Genomic DNA, 19,561 nt, shown 5'->3' with positions numbered 1-19,561 from the left:
ATAATCAATACCAACAATACAGACTTACTAAACTAAATTGTAGCTAATATTTAGAGAAATTTAAATGACCAACACTGAGCATATGTACTTATACATGAGATGATTTCCCCCTACATGATGACTATTAAAGTATACAACAAGATACTAGCCTTCCTTGATTATAAAGGCTCATCAATTCATTGGTGCGGTGTTTCCTTCCAAGCTGGTGATGCCGTAGGCTGCTGTCAGAGGTGCACTTTATGTTACACAGCTCACAGTAAGCATTTCGCTGTTTGCACGCCTCAACTGAACTTTCCTCAGCAGATACATCCTGCTTGACTCGAACAGACTTGCCTTCTTTGAAGTGCCTCTGCAGATCATCTCTGGATCTCCCACGAAAATTACAGTTGAGCATTGGACAGGAGTTATCTTCCTAAAAAAGAATCAGGAACTGATTCTGTACCTGAAAAGAACCACGAAAACAGGATGATGTGTGAACATTACAGAATAACTTTTATTAAAAACTTAGAGTGCAGTACGAAAGGTGCACAGAGGTGAGAGATGTTCTTAACACTAAAAGAGAAATGGTGAGGTACAACCCTCTGCGTGGTATGAAGTAAAAATGTTTCTGACTGTTAAAGCCATAGCTATTTAATTCTCACTCAGCAGTGCACAATTCTGATCCGGATAGCTGCATGTAACATATTTACATAAAAATTCACAACAATAAAATTATGCTTCTCAACTACGGTATATTTCTACTACATAATATTACGTATGGTACTATTACATATGGTACTATTATGTACGATACTATTACATAGGGTACTATTACGTACGGTACTATTACGTACGGCACTTACGTACAGTAATATTACCTATGGTACTATTACATACGGTACTATTACGTACGGTACTATTACGTACGGTAATATTACGTATGGTACTATTACATACAGTACTATTACGTACTGTACTATTACATAGGGTACTATTACGTACGGTACTATTACATAGGGTACTATTACGTACGGTACTATTACGTACGGTACTATTACGTACGGTACTATTACGTACGGTAATATTACGTATGGTACTATTACATACGGCACTATTACGTACGGTAATATTACGTATGATACTATTACATACGGTACTATTACGTATGGTACTATTATGTACGGTGCTATTACATAGGGTACTATTACGTACGGTATTATTACGTAGTACTATTACGTACGGTACTATTATCATGAAGGGTACTTTCCATTTATCAATCTAGATCATGTCATGTAATACCAGTGAGTCACATGTCCTATTACTTGTAGGTCCTAAGGTTACCACAAGCAATCTTATCATCACTGTGATTACTGAAGATGACCTTCATCTTTGATTACCGCATTCGCCAGACTATAAGTAGCGGTTTTTTGCATAGTTTGGCCGGGATGTGCCTAATGCTCCGGAGCGACATAGGTGTGAAATTATTGACACATTATTAACGGTACAGCATTTAACATGGTAGTTTCACACAAAAAGCGCTCTAGGCCTGAGGTGGTGATTTCAACATTGGCATAAACTTTTAAAAACAGTTGAGTAGGGTACGAAAAGAAATGTATTCTGCAGATTATAAGCTGCAGGTAGTAAAATATGCTGCCAAAAATGGTGACCGGCAGCCGAAAGAAAAGTTGGAGTTGGTAAAAAACTTTTAAGGATTACAAGTTGAAAAGCCGAGGTTACTCATACTGTAATGAGGAAAACAGAAACTAATCGGGGGCTAAAAGTTCAGGTTTGTTTCAGGGCTAAAAGCTCCCGAAGGTCGACTCAAAAAGCCACATCTTCTACTTCTCAAGGAAAAGCGACACTGAGAAAGGCTTCATTGGATTTTAGCTACCGTGTATTTGGGAGTTACACGGATGGTTTCGGTAATTTCTTCAGATGTTATTTACGCTATAGTTTTTGGACTAACTCTTAACATGTTATGTTAACATACCAGCCATGTAACGTAAGCATTCAGCTCAGCCTGTTGTTGCCTCTATTCCATTTTAATTTTAAATTGTTCATCATTTTAATTTCACATGACTTGTCTGTTCTTGATATTGAATTTTATAAAATAAATTTTTCTCAGAAACACAACTTATACTTCATTGCGACTAATGTTTTCTTCTTCCTTATTATATTATAATCACAAGCCAAGAGCATTGCTGCGGTGAGCTACAGCTCTATGTAGCCAAGCCTTCAGTTTTGTTTATGTCAACACACAGCCAACACCTACTTTCAACTACAAAACATCTTTTGAAGATGATTAGTTAACACCCAATTACCCTGGCAAACTGCAGTTGAATCCTCATCTGTTTGTTGTGGTAGTTGGACGACTGGTGGCACATGAGGCTATGATGAGTCGCAAAACCGCGATCACACACTTGGCAAACGAAATACTCGCCAGATCTTTCAGAGCCCGGGTTAACCGTGAACAGAAGTTCTTTTCCTCGCTCCAAGTGGATAAACATCGGCTTTAGAACAACTTGATACTTGGTTGCATATCCATACTTTTTGCCCTTGACATAGCAGAGAACATCATGGAATTTGTACCTGGCAAGATAAGGTGGAGTTGATAAGCTTAGATGTAAGAGACACAATGCAATTGATTAGCATGCTATAGCGCCTGATAAGTGTATGCATTTTTGTATTTACCATTTGAAGCATGTAGTCAAAAATCATTAAATCATTAAAGCTTTATTCTAAGAATTAAACTGCTGCATAGAAGCTTTTAAGATACAGAGAGCTCAAGTCAAAGCGGAACCACTGACAAGAGTGCAACTCCCTATGGTCATCACAAGTCTTAGTATCGTGGAGCCTGTGTACGGGTGGCGCCTACTCTAAGACCACCGGCTGAGCAACTGGTAGCAAACTCTTACATGACGAGCTACTCTGAGAACTTAAAAAATCATTTGAATTACACAGTCATTCTTGGCATACACTCTGTTTCTGATGCGCAGAAGATGTGAATTTGGAATTGTGCATACATTATATTATCGCGCAAAGAGACTTCGATAGACATTAGCGTGTTGCGGATTAACAAGGGCGCTTCGTTAACAAGAATGAGGAATTTTATACTAGAGGTCATTGCAGCGCACTCCTGTCTTGCTTATCAGCAGGCTTTTAAAATAGGAATGACTGAAAGGTAGAGAATGTTTAAAATGGAATAGCTTGCACTGCATTTTCTTGCTCACCGTTTGAAAGAGCCGTTTTCATCTTTCGCAAGCATGAAACAGTCGATAAAAATTTGTAAGTAATGAACTTCACTTGAATCCATAGTTTTTTTTGACGTCATCACCCTGTTTGCACATGCGCTCGTCCACGAAAAAGCCGCCATTTTTGTAGAAAACGAGCGTCATTCTCTTGATTAATAGTATTTTTCGGTGCTGTTTTGATACTAAAATAAAAAATTTGCAAACAAAAGCATTGATTGCAATAATTAATTGCAGAAGCTTCCTGTTTTTAACGATAAAAGTTGTCCATAAAGATGGCAGACAACGATAGAATGACGTCACACAAAAAATGAAGGAATGCGGGTTTTTTGCCCTTTCCATCCCTTTCCCTTCTATCTTGTGCAGGATGCAAATTTGGTGATAAAGATAAACATAAAGATTTAAACATAGTGATAAAGGTCAAATGAGGTCAAATGTTGATGTTTATATGTGTCTTAACTGATTTTCTATGTAATAAAATAGCACCATCACTTTTAGTAGTTCTTTTGGTAATCAGAAATCTATTTTTTAGAAGAAAAGGTGGCATGCAGATGTTGTAACGGAGCCATGCGTATACCCACTGTCTGGAGTGATATTGGACTCAGTGGTAGCATACCATTGTATACCTCAATGAGTGCATTGCAGTTCTTCCGCTACTAGGAATTTCGACGCCCAAAAATTCGTAAGAAATTCAAACGTAGCCTTAGCATTCACTCAAAATCACTAAAATGCAATTGCCAGTTTTAAGGCCTCTTCTACTAATGATGCGATGAAATATGCATAAACTTTAATGTGGGGAACACAGGAACTAGCCGCACAACTTTATACCAGCTTATTTAGAGAGGCAGCGTTACAGCTACCGGATGGCGACTTTACAATGATGACTTTGTAAATGACGACTTGCCAGATGATAACTCATGAGATGACGACTCTCCAGATCACCGGCTCATATTAAGCATGGCGTATGAGGCAAGCAATACAAAACTTTATGCTACAGGCAGTGGCTGACAGCTGAAGCATGCTGCACACACACGCACGCACGCACACACACACACACACAGATGTTATATAGAAGCAAAGCATCACTAAGTGAACTAACCCATTTCATGTGAACAATGTAATATTTTTGAGATGACAAAGGCAGTCGGTTTGATCAATAATTACATGCGTGCAGTTGCTTTGTTAAACTATAATGGATGGTATCGTTCCATAATTGCACAAATTTACTGTGAGGTCAACTTGAGGTCAGATCCAATAAAACTGTATTGTTATTTCACATATGGTTTAGAACACTTTTGGTTGTATTTGCTGAGAGGTTAACGACAGGTAACCGATTTGAGTTGAAAAATAGTTTTTCAACTAGCAATTTAACAAGATCAAATTAAAAACTTCTAAAAAATCAATTTTTTAATGAATCAGATTTCTACCTGGTTTATACCCAATTACGGAATATTGGACATAAATGAAGTTTAAATTTGCTGATTTATCAAAGAAAGTACATTGTCTTACTCGCTTGAAATATTTTGTTTTTTAGCATACTTGCTGCAGACATGCACACACGCACGCGCACACACACGTATTTTGTTTCAGCTGTCTTGTTATCAATGACAGCCCTGCTCAGATTTTTGCATTTTGCACGACTTCATCTGTTTTTAGTTTTTGCCGTGCAGTGCTTGAGGTTATCAAACCACAAGGTCACAGAAAATGTTGAATCAATTTGATTTCGTACTTAGAATTGACCATTACAAGTATACATGTATGGATGATCTTATCACGCTGTATATCTTATCACTCTGTATATCTTATCACGCTGTATATCTTATCACGCTGTATATCTTATCACGCTGTATATCTTATCACGCTGTATATCTTATCACGCTGTATATCTTATCACGCTGTATATCTTATCACGCTGTATATCTTATCACGCTGTATATCTTATCACGCTGTATATCGTCAAGCGCTTAAAGGCTAAGCATGTAGGTGATAAATATGATGCAATACGAAATGCTAGTGCCAGCACTTATATTACAATGACTGCTCTGCAAGGCAAACAGGAAGTGGAAAACACAAGAAAATCTTACGCCATTTGCATTTAGAAATACTTATAATGGGAATTGAATGTTATATTAAATAGTTGTTAGTAATTTTCTTGAGAAACTTCTATTTTAAACTGTAGGTTAACATAATATTTTTAAGAAATCTGGTTTTAATTATAAACGAAACTACATTTTTTAGTGATTTATGGACTTACTTTAAAACGCGCTTGCTGACAACCAGGAACCAATCAGAACAAAGCAGTAGTAAATATAAAGCAGTCCAAACACAAAATAATACACAAGCATTTACTGCTAGCGCTAGCTGCAGCATCAACAACTGCAGGTTCGCCAATCAATTCGTTCAAGATCTCTTCAGCATCCTTTAGTCTCTTGGCTTTTTGACACGCAAAAACACATACCGTAAAACCTTTATTTGAGCGACATCACACTGTATTTTTCAACCCTTCACCCATAGTGGCGTTTTATTAGAGGTGACATTCAAATAGAGGTTTTACAGTAATTGTTAATTTAGCTACATGAAGCAGAATTTCGAGATTTTTGGTTTCAAGCTACTTATCTACCTCAAGATAAGTTGGACCTCAAGATACAGCAAGCCCAACATAAGTTTTTTTTACTAATGAGCCAAATCTATTTATTTATCCAATTTTATTTATTTGAATCGAGCCAAAATTTGGTTTGTCAAGCGAGCTGTTATTTTGAGAAAATTGCCACTTCGTATATGACATTTGCAGCTAATGAGATCAGGTGTATCTAACATGTTTAGTCTGCATTAATACTCCCTCTTTTAAATGAAACGATATAAGTGGAGCTAAAATGGTAAAACCAAGAAATAATTTAATGAAAAAATTTAAGTCTACATTAAAAGATAACAAAACACTTCTTTCTCTCAAATGCATAGATGACTTTTCTTTGTTTCTATTATGCATTGGTAAAGCATATACAATACATGATATCTATATATATATTTCTCAAAGTATGTCATCCGTGTGTCGTATGTCTGTCTGCATTCCGGCTATAGCTATTATTTGAATAACTGCAGCTGGAGAACAATGCTGACGCAATGTCATGGAGTACAGTCATTAGAAGCCTAGCAGCTTACTGCAATTTTCCATTGACAATGTGCCAGGCTAATAGCTTGAAAGTTACAGTTGTTTGAAAAGTTTTAAAATCTTTACAGTTGTTTTCATTTTTCTCTTAATTTATTTTAACTACACAAAACACTTCTCTCATGGTATGTAGTTTGAAAGTTAGAATGGTAAATGTTGTTTTATATTAAATACAAATAATTTTCTGTCCAGACTTTTTTATTATACGGGCAACGCCGGGTGGTACAGCTAGTACATATATAGAGCCACTTCTATCTGACTGTCACTACCTATTTGACATTCTTAATCTTTACAAACCCATAATAGTAAGTGATCAGTAGAAAAGTGTCCACAAAACCATATTAATAATGACTCGATTACATCAATAACGAGTAATTCGTTTGTTGTTTCTTTTGGTATCAAAGTCCGTTTTCCAAATCCGTTTAAGTTTTTTGTTAAAAAATTCGATTGCATCGCCATAGAAATAATTAGTAACTGTATCAGGCTAATAGTACAAGTATTTTAAATGAGATTAATTGAGTGACAGAGTGACATACGAGTTGTTGAAAAACAGAGCTTGATCAGGAGGATCTACGTGTTCTGCTGTATATATGCTATTAGTAAGGCAACAGCTACTAGCTTCTGATTCATTGCTCATGTAAACAACAGTGCAGGGTGCTAGGCTAACGGCTGACCTTCATACATACATGTGGTTGACTCCTGCTAGTTTGAGTCACCAACTATGCAGCTGCATGCTCTAAATCCAGCCTCATCTATTAATCACCGGTACAATTGCTACAGTCAAGTATGAAGCAAGGTCCAAAGCTAGCTATAAACTTGTGGAACTAGTGGAACTTTGTCAGCTGTATCCTTGCAAGAGATGAATATTACTTGCAGTGAGGGACTAGTGCAAGACATCCTCGTCTGACACGGCTAGCTATGTTCGCCACAGTGCTCTTTTGTCTTATATGACTCTGTAGCCCAGCGGTTCTCAAACTAGGGGAATAGCAAAATGGCAAAGAGCGAATTATATTATTCATACAGTGGTACTTCCTCGGCACTTCATCATAACTCGTTTGGGTTCGGTAGTCGAGCATCGATTTGTTTGAAAAATAACACACCTATTTTCCCATATTAAACAATGGTAAGTATTTAAATTCGTTTTTACCCTTAAAAGAACATGCATCTAAACAACATAGAGACCTAAATCTGTACATGATAAAGAATATATATACAGTAAAACCCTTTTTGTTTACTCAGATGAACTGCAAACGACTCGAACTGTTAACTTTACTTTGCTAACAGTTCGAGTTGAATAGCTGCAGCTAAGATGTTTACCAAATTATTGCAAAAGGCTAAGGAAAGCGTTCAGCTCCACTCGGCCTTTTCTGTTCGAATTCAAATGCATTTTTGGCTGAGTTTTCCGTTGAGCTCTGAATTGTTTGACTAAAGAGCAAGCTAACCATCGAGGTGCCACTGTATATGCCAAAATGTCTTTATTAATCATTAATTAGTTGGCATCAGCTTAACCTTGAGGTACAGAGTCAGGCACTGTATCTCAAATACATGCAAAACAATATTTTTTAGTAATATGTAATATTTTTATTATAGTGGCGAAAATAAGTTTTACATTGTAGTAATAACAGTCTTCTATATTATTATTGTCAGCCTACCAAGTATTTATCTGTCCGTCTGTCTATTCGCTTGTCTGCGCCTCAAAGGAAATTACAATTTGGCATTCAATGCACTGATTATGACGAAATAATGAAAATGCTGATATTCTATTCACCGAAATCTCTCCTAAAACAAATGAAAGAGATATACGATGCTCGCTATCGCAATTCATCGTTATTCGTTATAAGTTATAGTAAAAATAAATTCGAAAACAGATCAGTGATAAAATTTTAGCCCGTGACATAGTTGAAGTTTGAATTGTAAAAGCTCATACTTTGAATTGTTTGTATTCTTATCTATTTTCTCAAATATATAAATATGTTTTCCTTGTACTCAAGTGGTCTGGTTCTTGTGGAGCGGTAAAGGGAACATAGCACTTTCCTTTACACTAGTACCAGACGCAGTCAACGATGAGATTTTGGACCTTTAATGAGGTTGAAATGGAATTTAAAATATGTTTTTCACAAGTCATTGAATATGACTTAAACTTCACAAGAAGCCCATCCAGACTACCCACTGATAAGCTGCCAAATGCCTTTTATGATGTATTTTGTGGTTTTCAGAATATCTCGGAAGCAAATGATTTATGGGAGAAGGAACAATGGAAGTTTTGGTCACAAACGGCCACTTCGAATCCAAGAATATCTCGCTTGGCTTCGAAAAAACAGCTGCTATTTGAGCGAACAAATTTCTGCGAGACCGCATTCTCGTCTTTAATACAAATGACTGAACACAGAAGCAAACTAACAGTGTAGGATGATTCGGAGTGTTCTGACACAAACGACACCGCAGATCAATGTACTTGTCAAAGAAGCAGTGTAGCGCCACCCATCATGTTAAAAAAAGAATATTCAAATCTATATATATTTCTCAAAGTATGTCTGTCTGTCCAGTAATTATGATAAAGTTTTAGAAATGAAAATTCTTCTTTCCACTGGATTTAAACTCAAAACTTCCAGGTCTGCAGACAGGCGTTCTAAACAACTAAACTACACGCCCAACCGTTCTTAGCGATAAAGGATCATGATCATATTTATTACATCAGTTAAAGGTTGACTTGCAACAAAATTCACAATACAGTTATTTGGTATCAAAAGATTCACCATGTCTTACTCTGTTGTGTTGTAAGTGCCAAATATGTGGAAATGTAATTACAAGCTCGTAAAAGCTCAAAAACGAAAAGCCGCCGTAGATTGGAATCTCTTTATTTCGACGACGTAGTCATGAAATTTGGTTATCGTCTTGTCACGGATGTTCTCACGTGAATTGAAAGGCCAATACAAAGCTCAATATAAAACTTATCGTAGTACTAGTTTATGACAAACACTTCGGGTTTTACCGAAGACCCCGTATCAAATATAGATGCTCGCTACTTTACAGTTTTGTTTCGGCCTGGTCTAATCGGCAAGTCGTAATTTGGTCATATGACCCAATACTTCGCAAATAATTTCTGCAGCACTTTTCAATTATCACAAGTGACCAACAGGCTCGTCATGATTATCAGACAATGATATGTACTCCTTCAAGCTAACGCTAAAAAATTAAACGAATTTTTGCGGTAAGTTATAAGATATCACTGCTAAAAGCGACAGCATTACGATGGCGATAAAACAGACGCGTAACAACAATAGACATAGTTTTATTGAATGCGTGAAGTATATTTGTGAAAATATTTAGACGAATAAGGTTGCAAGAAAGTGTAAACAGAAACCATCTCTCACAACTACATCACATTTTAGCCGTTTTGGAAAGGGAATCCAAACTACGGCGGTCTCGTGTGGCTGCAATTTTCTGTTCGTTTTTGAGCTTTTAAGAGCTTGTAATCACCTTTCCACATATTTTGCACCTACAACACAACAGAGTAAGACATGGTGCATCTTTTCATATCAAATAACGGTAATGTGAATTTTGTTGCAAGTCAACCTTTTAAATACACACGTTTGAAGCGCTGGGGAAAGTGATGATTGGGTAGTGATTATAAAGTTGGCTTCACGCACTGCTCTTATTATAGTAAAGATTTAGACTAGCTTAAGGTACTAGCTTACCAGCTAAGTTACTCAAATTCATTGGGTAATTGCGCAATACCGAGCATTCAGCTAAGCTTTCTTATAAGAATAGTCTTGTTACAGTAGGTCCATCCATTTGAAGCCATGGTTGGAGGTTGTTTCAAGCTTGCAACTTTCAGCAAGGTAACCCAATACTCCAATAACTGCATCAATCGATCAGTTGGCTGCGTTTTGGAATTGTAATACCGCAAGTCCTTATGCTCAAGCCGCGCGGCTTGTCGTTGAGCGTGGCTTCTGGTTCAAGGTAATAAGCCGCGGCTAAATCCAAGTTTTTAAAACTTACGTGAGGCTTAGGGCAGCTTCTCAATAAATACGGTCTTTGCTCAGTTCCGCGCTATAACCATAGAACCGCAGTCATGATACACTTTTATGTACGGGATTTGGCGACCTACTCATTTATTTTCAGGGTCATGTTTATGGAATACTTTAGAATACTAAGTCGATTGCTAAAGCCTGGTTCCCATATCGATTGCGGGACTCCGGCGGTAACTTGCGCAGCAAAACGCTTGCGACGCTAGGCGGCATCTGTTTACATATAAGCTGCATCACTAAACAGAATCGCGGAATCAAATAAAATGTTCGCTCGCCATCCCGTTGCTATAATGGTGACCTTCACCTGTACAGTGCATTTCGGAAAGGTTTTGCCTGCGACCTTTTGCGAAATTTGAACAAAGCTAAATGATTGCGTTCCCGCTGGCAACTACCGGCGATCCTCGAGGCGCAGGTTCCTATTTCACCGCTAATAGCCTGAGGTGATGTCGCCGGTGCTTTGCGACGTATATAAAACCAGGCTTTACACACATTTTAGGCCTGTAAATGTGGAAAACATAATTCTTTGAATTTGATGAGAGTAGGTATGGAGCAAAAACATTTGGGAAACACTGCTCTCACCAATAACCCAAAGCCTAAGTGCCCATAGTCTAAGTACAACACTGTCCCACAGCCTAAGTACAACGCTGTCCCATGGCCGAGAAAGCGAGCTATTTAGTAGGCTAGGTACCGGCCAAATTCCACAGCCTTGGTGCCAAATCATGTAATAGCATAGCCTAGGAAACCTACCTTCACATGGTACAAGAATCACTATACCTTGAGCTAGGTAGGAATCACGCTATTCCATGACGAAAGGCCTTGCCATGCGTGTAGAATTTTCACTCATTACGTGACCTTATAGACATAGGGAGACACACTGGGTGACAACTCTGGCATATGCGATTTATCACCCTATGTATTGTGTTCATTTTTAAAGCCATGCTTTGTCTGATATAGAAATTTTAAGATTGGTTTGCACAAAAATTTAAGTAGATTTTATCAGAAAGTATCAGTATTTTCTATCATTTGCGATTGTTTTTAATGTTCATATGTGATCTGACTGTCAGGATGTTTCAAAATTAAAGTCTACAAAACTTTATCGCGATCGAACACTCAGAAGTAAAATATGTGCGAAATGACGTCACTAGCTGTTATTGTTGTGATAGTTGACATCGGCTATTGCGTTCAAATTGCAGCATTACATGTCTCTATTCTGTTGGTCTCTTTGCAACTATAGACGGCATAATCGCACTCTCGCTTGATCTGAGTGTTTTAATCGCGATCAAGTTTTGTTAATTTTAATCTTGAATTACCCTGGCGATCAGATCACCTAAAACATCCAAACCAATCGCAACTGATAGAAAAATATTGATACTTTCTTATAAAACCTACAACGATTTTGTGCAAGTTAATCTTTAAAATATGGTTACTAGTGGCGTACTAGTAACTGAACTTAAAACCTAAAATTTTAATTGTTTGTCAAGATGAGCTAAATTAGAGCAAAACTCTAAAAGTAATGCTGTCGGCATCTGACTCAGTATGATGTAACAAGCTTTATACCATGAATAACCGAGGTAGAGAGACCAGTCTGCTGGGCGTTACCGAAGCAGCGGTTCAAGAACAAGAGGCAGCTAAAAATATGGGTGACAATATGCAAAAGATGTGGAGCAATCAATTAATAATCACGAAATTATATAAATAATAAAAGATGAAGAAGCAATAGTGAAAAGGAAAAGCAAAATTAACAGCAAGATGTCGCTTTCTTACAGCACGATTCCATCACTTCTCAACCACACAATCCCATCACTTCTCTACCACACAATCCCATCACCTCTCTACCACACAATCCCATCACTTCTCAACCACACGATCCCATCACCTCTCTACCACACAATCCCATCACTTCTCTACCACACAATCCCATCACTTCTCAACCACACGATCCCATCACCTCTCTACCACACAATCCCATTACCTCTCTATCACACAATCTCATCACTTCTCTATCACACAATCCCATCACCTCTCTACCACACAATCCCATCACCTCTCTACCACACAATCCCATCACTTCTCTACCACACAATCCCATCACCTCTCTACCATACAATCCCATCACCTCTTACACGATTTCATTGACGGGCATCACAGACCATGATCAGCTGAGCATATACTTGAAACTTAGAAATATACTGAAACCTCCATGATGTGAGGGGGTGTTGACACAATTGTTTTCCTTGACCGGCTCGCAGCAGTGATACAAAACACTCACTACTTTCGCTCACCTTGAAGCTCCAGGGTTTCTAGCGCAAAAGTCTCTATAGCGTCGATTCAGCTCCTTTTTGTAGTATCTAGTAGAGCCTTCCTTTGTGTCCAGCTCATCCAAAAAGCTAATAGTATATAGTCGGAGTTTCTTGTCATCCTCATTCATGCTGCATTGAAAAACCAGTGTATTGAGTGAGTAGAGTTGCAGCTACATGCCGTTTATATAGTAGATAGTAATTGACTGCGGACCCAGTTGGTACAACATTTGGCCAGCAGAGCTGCTCTAAGATAATAGACTGTGTTTCAAGAGCTCACGTTTTTACCTCAAGGATGCAAGGATGGAATGTGACATATTCAGCTGTGCATACAGAGCATCAGGCAATGAGTTGATTGAAGGCATTCATAGGACAACATGAGGGTGGCCATGCGTACAGAACGAAGCATAGGGCAAATGGTCTTCTGGTATAACAACACTCAAAATGTAAGGAGCAAAGTGCCTGCAAATCTATTTCATAGCTACGCCCATAAACCTATTTACTATTATTATTACTATTATAGTATAGTTAATAGGTCTATGGCTATGCCCCGCGATTACCTGGAATAACCATAGCCAACATCGTTAGCAACATGCATATTCCACCAATCCTTATTGCGTGGGTGACACAGTATATGTGAAGACGGCTAAAGGTCCGGCCACACGTAACGAATTATTCGTTCAATCTGACCGAATCCACGAATTTCACAGAATTCACAGATCTATTCTGCCGAATATCATAGATTCGTCTGAGCTGTGCATGCACACCGAATTCGTTACCGAAACGCGTTTAATTGGCTAACCAATTTTTTTAGCGAGCACGATTCTATTAGCTTTGACAAGTGATATAGTCCAAGACACGTACGACGACCCACAATAAAAGTTTCACCGCGATATGACTTAATACATACGATGCAACTACCTATATGCGCTATTGTTGGTTCTCTCTCGTTGGTTCACCATGACAGGAACTTCTCATCGTGTATCTAGAATTTTTTTTTAGATATTTTAAAAGTTATGAATTATTTCTTTTTCAATAATAATAATTTCTTTTTATGCAGCAAAAGCTCCGTCGCAAAAACAGTCGCTATCTCTAGCGCATATAGGCAGTTGCATCGTATGTATCAAGTCATATCGCGGTGATACTTTTATTGTGTGTCGTCGTACGTGTCTTGGACTATATCACTTGTCAAAGCTAATAGAATCGTGCTCGCTAAAAAAATTGGTTAGCCAATTAAACGCGTTTCGGTAACGAATTCGGTGTGCATGCACAGCTCAGACGAATCTATGATATTCGGCAGAATAGATCTGTGAATTCTGTGAAATTCGTGGATTCGGTCAGATTGAACGAATAATTCGTTACGTGTGGCCGGACCTTTAAGCCTGGTTCCCATATCGATTGCAAGACCCCGCGGTAATCTTGCGTAACAAAGCGCTTGCGATGCTAGGCGGCTTCTGTTCACATATAGCTGCATCGCTAATAACCGCATGAAAATGTTCACTCGCCATGTCGTTTCAATAATGGTGACCTTCACCTGTACAGTAAATTTTAGGAAAATTTTGCCTGCGGCTCTTCGCGAAATTTGAACAGCGCTAAACTCTTGCATTGACCGCCTGCAACTACCGGTGGTACTCGGCGGTACCAGGCGTGTAGGTTCACATTTCACTGCAATAGCCTGAGGCTCAGTTGCCGGTACTTTGCAGAGTATATGTGAAGACGGCTAAAGCAGCGCACAACTTCGTGGCAAGCGGGTGCATTTACTGCCATAGTGTCAACCGCTGTGATGGAAGTTGAAGGCACTGCCTGCCAAAATGGCAATATATGACCCGCATGATGAAATATAGTAACATTTTTACAGACAATGACAGCAGTACTATTCCGGGTGTTGAATTCATGGTTGATGTAGATGCTTGTCACTCACAGAATGATGCAATGAGCCTCGTGCCAGTTCTGGGGGTTAGTTGTGAAAGTTACTATAATATGGGTGAGGAATGGCGGGAGAACAACGATGATGAACACGACGACGCTCAAGAGTGCTTTTGCTTGATCGACAGCCACCACGTTGGCTAGCAGAAATTTATATAGACTAGTTTGCTTATGCTAAGACACTGCGTAAAGTCATCAATTGTACACGCTAGAAGTTGAAGTATTCTTCATAAATTCGTAGTGCCTTCATTAGGGTGATCCGGTTTAGCTAATTTTAGAGGTGTGCTTATACACACACATATGTTTTTGTAAGCTATCCGGTTTTCTGATAATTTTCTCTGTGATCTTACAGATCAAGGAGGCATGCAGTTAGTAAATTGGGCTTGTTCAGGCCTGTTAGCGCAGTAGCATTTCATTAGTCATTTACTGTGGACACGTGCTGAACAGCTTCAGCATAGACTTCTGTTCTTGCATTCAATTTGAATAAACTGTTATGAGTGAGTGACTTTCTTAAAGAGGCAAACTTTAAACTAAACGCTTGTGGAAGTAGAGTTAATGGGTAGTATTCTTCACTTACCGGTATTTTGTCTCCTTTTTAAACAAGCCAAAAGAAAACAATATACATGTAGCAGTTGCCATGATCTGTGATTATACCAAGTGTATGTCGGCACACTAGCAGACAGAGCAGTTTATGATATCACAAACAATGCACAAGGCAGCTTTCTTACAAGAAAACATTGTACAGAAATTCAATGTAATCAAATATAAACAGAGGCCTACTACAACAAGAAACAATAGAGATTATGCTGCTAGCAACACTAACCTGAATGTGTGAAGATGTAATGTATTAATGCTAGGTTTTCAGACGATAGTGGTGTTATTATCGTTTGCCAGCCACCAAGATACGCCTAGCTATATTACCCGACTGTCAAGAACATGCAGAATTCTTTCAAGCAGTGGCGTTCTTCAGCAAGGTGACTGCTTTTTTATATTCTTGATGAGTGCAGGGACTTCCCCATATTTTAACCAATCACGCAAGCTCTTTCCGAATCATGTGACAAGAGCCGCTATGATTACGTGCCGAGCCGATAGTAAGGATCAAGTTTCCTGTAGGAATTGTTATCTAGGAATTCCCCATTTGACAATCCCAACTGCTGGTAACATTTGCTTGGGTGTCCCAACCATAGACCTTTCAATTAGGTTCATTAATTAGGCCTAACGTTCAACAAGAAATACATAGAAAATTGAATACAGAATCTAACCAGGTTGTAACCCTCTATGACCTCATATCACCATGTTCGGTAGTTTTTACGTTAAAAGCTAATCAAAGCTCCACTGCTGAAGCAGAAGGATCTCCTTATTACACGTAGTTAATAAGGCTGTTACCTCTTTATACACAAGAGTAAGTAATTAATTCAAGATAAGGTAAATTAGAAGTCTATCCATACTCCGGCAGCATAGTACAGTATTTGAAATCAGCTAGAACTCTTTATTATTATATATAGAGTGTAAACTACAAACAATAAGGCAACGTAAAATTTGGCTTGCCATAAATCTTAGAGTTTAGTAATGGTTACAGTACAATAGGATCACAGGTATCAGTCACCAGTTGATACCTGGGTAGGGTTCAAAGTTTGTGATAAGAATTCAGCATTGTCAGCTTGTTCAAAAACTTTTTGTTCAACTACGTAATTCTGTTTGCTTTTTAACTGCGAATCATTGAACATGAGCTGAATATATAAGCTGACTAGCTGATAAAGTTTGGCATATGCAGTGATGCCTATAGACAAAACTGTATTTGATCAAGACTATGCAGTTGGCAGCGCAACTGACACACATGTATTCGGTCTGCATTTACAAATCTGCTACATACTACATAAAGAGAGAGCAACAGTTTCACATTATTGAATATTATTTGTTTGCTTCTAAAGTTTAACTATGTATACACCAAAACTAGGTCTGAAATAGCAGACAATTGGAAAGATGGTAGGGAAGATACGGGAGCCTTTAAAACTAGATTTTTCAGACCTTTGTACTCAAAATAGAAAACCATAAAGCAATAAGTGACTGATGAAAATTTTTCATTATATATAATTATATATTCTTTACATCTACAGATATTTCTCAACATTTGTGTGCGTGGTTTAAGCTATAGCTATTAAAATCTTGGAATAAAGATTTCGTATCACAGAAGAATTGATCTCAGTCCCTCCGGTTCACCAGTCTGACACCTCACCAATTCAGGCACTCAAACTTGATAGATTCATTAGGCGATATATGTCGCTATATGGAAGCAAATACCTTACTGCTTACCGTCACGACGCAAAGTGATGTCGTAACGTCATGAAAAGCGGTAGCTCTTATTAGTAAGCTCACTCAAATTATCCATCGGCAATGTACTCAGGCTAATAGCAAGTGGCAGGGCAGGCAACTCTCATTACCTCTCATTGTTTATAAACTGATTTTTAATACCTGGGCAACGCCGAGTAGCACAGCTAGTATATATATATATATATCCAAGTGATATATATTCATATTCACATATATTCACATATATATATATATATATATATATATATATATATATATACATACGTGTATACTAGTTGGATGCCGGGTGTTGTCCAGGTAATAAAAAAATCTTTGTACAGAGACTTTTTCAACATATAACGGCAGTTACCAGTCTAACTTTCAAATTTCATATTATGACAAAAGTGTTTTGTGCATTAAGACGGAGAAAGTGGGAGAGAGAGAGAGGGAGAGAGAGAGCAGGAGAAAGAGGGAGAAGGAAGGAGAGAGAGGAAAAGAGGAAGGAGAAAAAGGGAGAAAGAGGGAGGGAGACAGAGAGGAAGGTACAGTATCAGAATTGAAGGTCTCTATCACAGCTAATCTTTTCATGAAATACCTTCAAACTTGGGCCCAGTTTTATGTATCCCATAAGCCATCCCATGATGCAGATCGAGAAAGATAAGAATTAGGGAAGTAAGGTGAGTCCTAAGCACAACTCATGTGTGAGTTCAGTTGAGCCAACTTGTTATATAATGAGTAGTAGCATTAAATCTTAGTAAGTCATGTCAGGTCTTAACATATACTATACCTGGTCATGCACATGACAACTTTTTAAAGCTGCCTGTGATGCAGCGTTGATCAAACAATCCCAGCTATTATTATTGATTACAGCTAATATGGTTTGATCACGTTTTAGCCCATTTCATCTAGCCATTAATTGAATTGTTAACGCAAATATGTTTGCTCACTAGTTCCAGCTTTCAAGTCAACTAGCAGTAATGAAGTGGCCCTAGTAGGTGTGTCATGTTAATTCGCAACACCATATCATATAGCAGCTGTTGTTGCTCCCCAGTAGACTAGCAACAGGAGTGAGGAGTTCATGTGACATCATTCTCATAAGGGTAGATGAGAGTTTCTCACTAGTGATTTTTTCCAAAGTCATTTTCGGGATCTTTTCTATGTAGGTATAGTAAAAGCCATGTTCATTTGTTCAAAACCACAGGTCGGTGGTTGGGTAAAAATATTGCATCACATCGGAATTGAACTGCAACATTCGCCATAGCCATCAGGCATGGCGAATGTTGCGCTACTCTAACACCTTTACCTTTCTGCGCCACTCTACCACCTCACTGCATTTGAGAATAATTGTGCCAATACTTATTACACCCAGTGATATCTCGCGGTTTACTGAACTGCTAGTATATTATCATTATAAGAAGCAAGGTACTTATATTCAGTAGAACTGTTCACAAGCCTCTGGGTCTCATGTATTACATTGTCTAAATGGCTACACCTACCTCTTCTCTCTCCTCACTCTCATCCATAATGACTCCTGAGCATTTTTCAAGACCATTCAATCTCAAAAAATTACATGACATTTAATCTACTTCACTTATTTTATTACTCTTATCATTATGATTATTATCACCGCAAGGAAGGGCACAATCCTGTCTGATTATCAGTGCCTCTTCATAACGGACCCCTTGCAAAGTTTGCACTTGCAATTATCCTCAATTTATATGTATATTCTCATTGGTGGGACTCGAGCTCAGAGATTAGGCAAATATTTTTTCAAGTGCCTTATCATTTCATACACAGACCGCGTAGATACTATAATTTAGGGCTGTCATATATGCTATTAAAGGAGTCTCTCCACTGCGCACCATTCAGTCGAGAATGACCCTGGTGAAACAGATTTAAAAAAAAAACGTTTGAACTACTGTACAGTAGGTGTTGTAATCAGTACAGAAATAAATTTCGATGAGAAGACAATTCTTTAGGAATCAATTGCACCGACAGCGCTCTTTAAATACATGTTTTACAGATTTTTATATTTAAGTAAATAAGAAAATCAGTGATGGAAACATTGAGAGTCGCTGGAATATAATTGCTGGTTGCTTACCTAATTCAGTCTAACGTGACTGAATACAATATTTAAATGTAAAATTAATACAAAAACATCTCAATGCGTAATAAAAGTGCTCTTTGATAGTGCAGACAACTCAAATTACCAACGTTTCAAATTTGCTAATGACAGATATGCTATAAAAGAATGACATTGACCAATTTTAATTTGATGGTCTTCTCTCAGTTCAGCTAAATTTTCTCATTCATAAACAACATTAGTCAAACAAATTAAGTGAATTTTGACTGGCTGTGCGTTCTCTAATGAGATGTAGAACTCGGGTCAATGGAATGCTTCATTGGTACCCACTGCTGCAGTTGACCAATAAGATCTTGTGTTACTAATACTCAGAATATATATCAATATACTCTGCAACCTACATATTGGGTACCTATAGGATATTCAACTTTCCAGTTAGTAGTGCAAACACTATTATGTTATCAATATGTAAATACTTATACAAACACGAATACCAGCTGTTAAAATCTTAATAAATTTCA

General features: G+C 37.9%; 1 protein-coding gene across 1 annotated transcript; it reads right to left on the bottom strand.

Annotated features, from left to right (window-relative positions):
• Positions 1-124: 124 nt before the first annotated feature.
• On the bottom strand, positions 125-15,595 carry LOC137390746 (uncharacterized). Its single transcript, XM_068077068.1, has 4 exons — positions 15,471-15,595; positions 12,707-12,853; positions 2,301-2,568; positions 125-412 (listed from the first exon to the last, which is right to left on the bottom strand). The coding sequence occupies exons 2-4, from the start codon at positions 12,850-12,852 to the stop codon at positions 125-127; spliced, it is 702 nt and encodes a 233-aa protein (XP_067933169.1). The 5' UTR covers position 12,853; positions 15,471-15,595.
• Positions 15,596-19,561: the final 3,966 nt, after the last annotated feature.

This window comes from Watersipora subatra, chromosome 3 (genome assembly GCF_963576615.1).
Source record: "Watersipora subatra chromosome 3, tzWatSuba1.1, whole genome shotgun sequence".
NCBI lineage: Eukaryota > Metazoa > Bryozoa > Gymnolaemata > Cheilostomatida > Watersiporidae > Watersipora > Watersipora subatra.
Note: the sequence above shows the minus strand (reverse complement) of the source record. Positions and strands in the feature narration are given on the sequence as shown.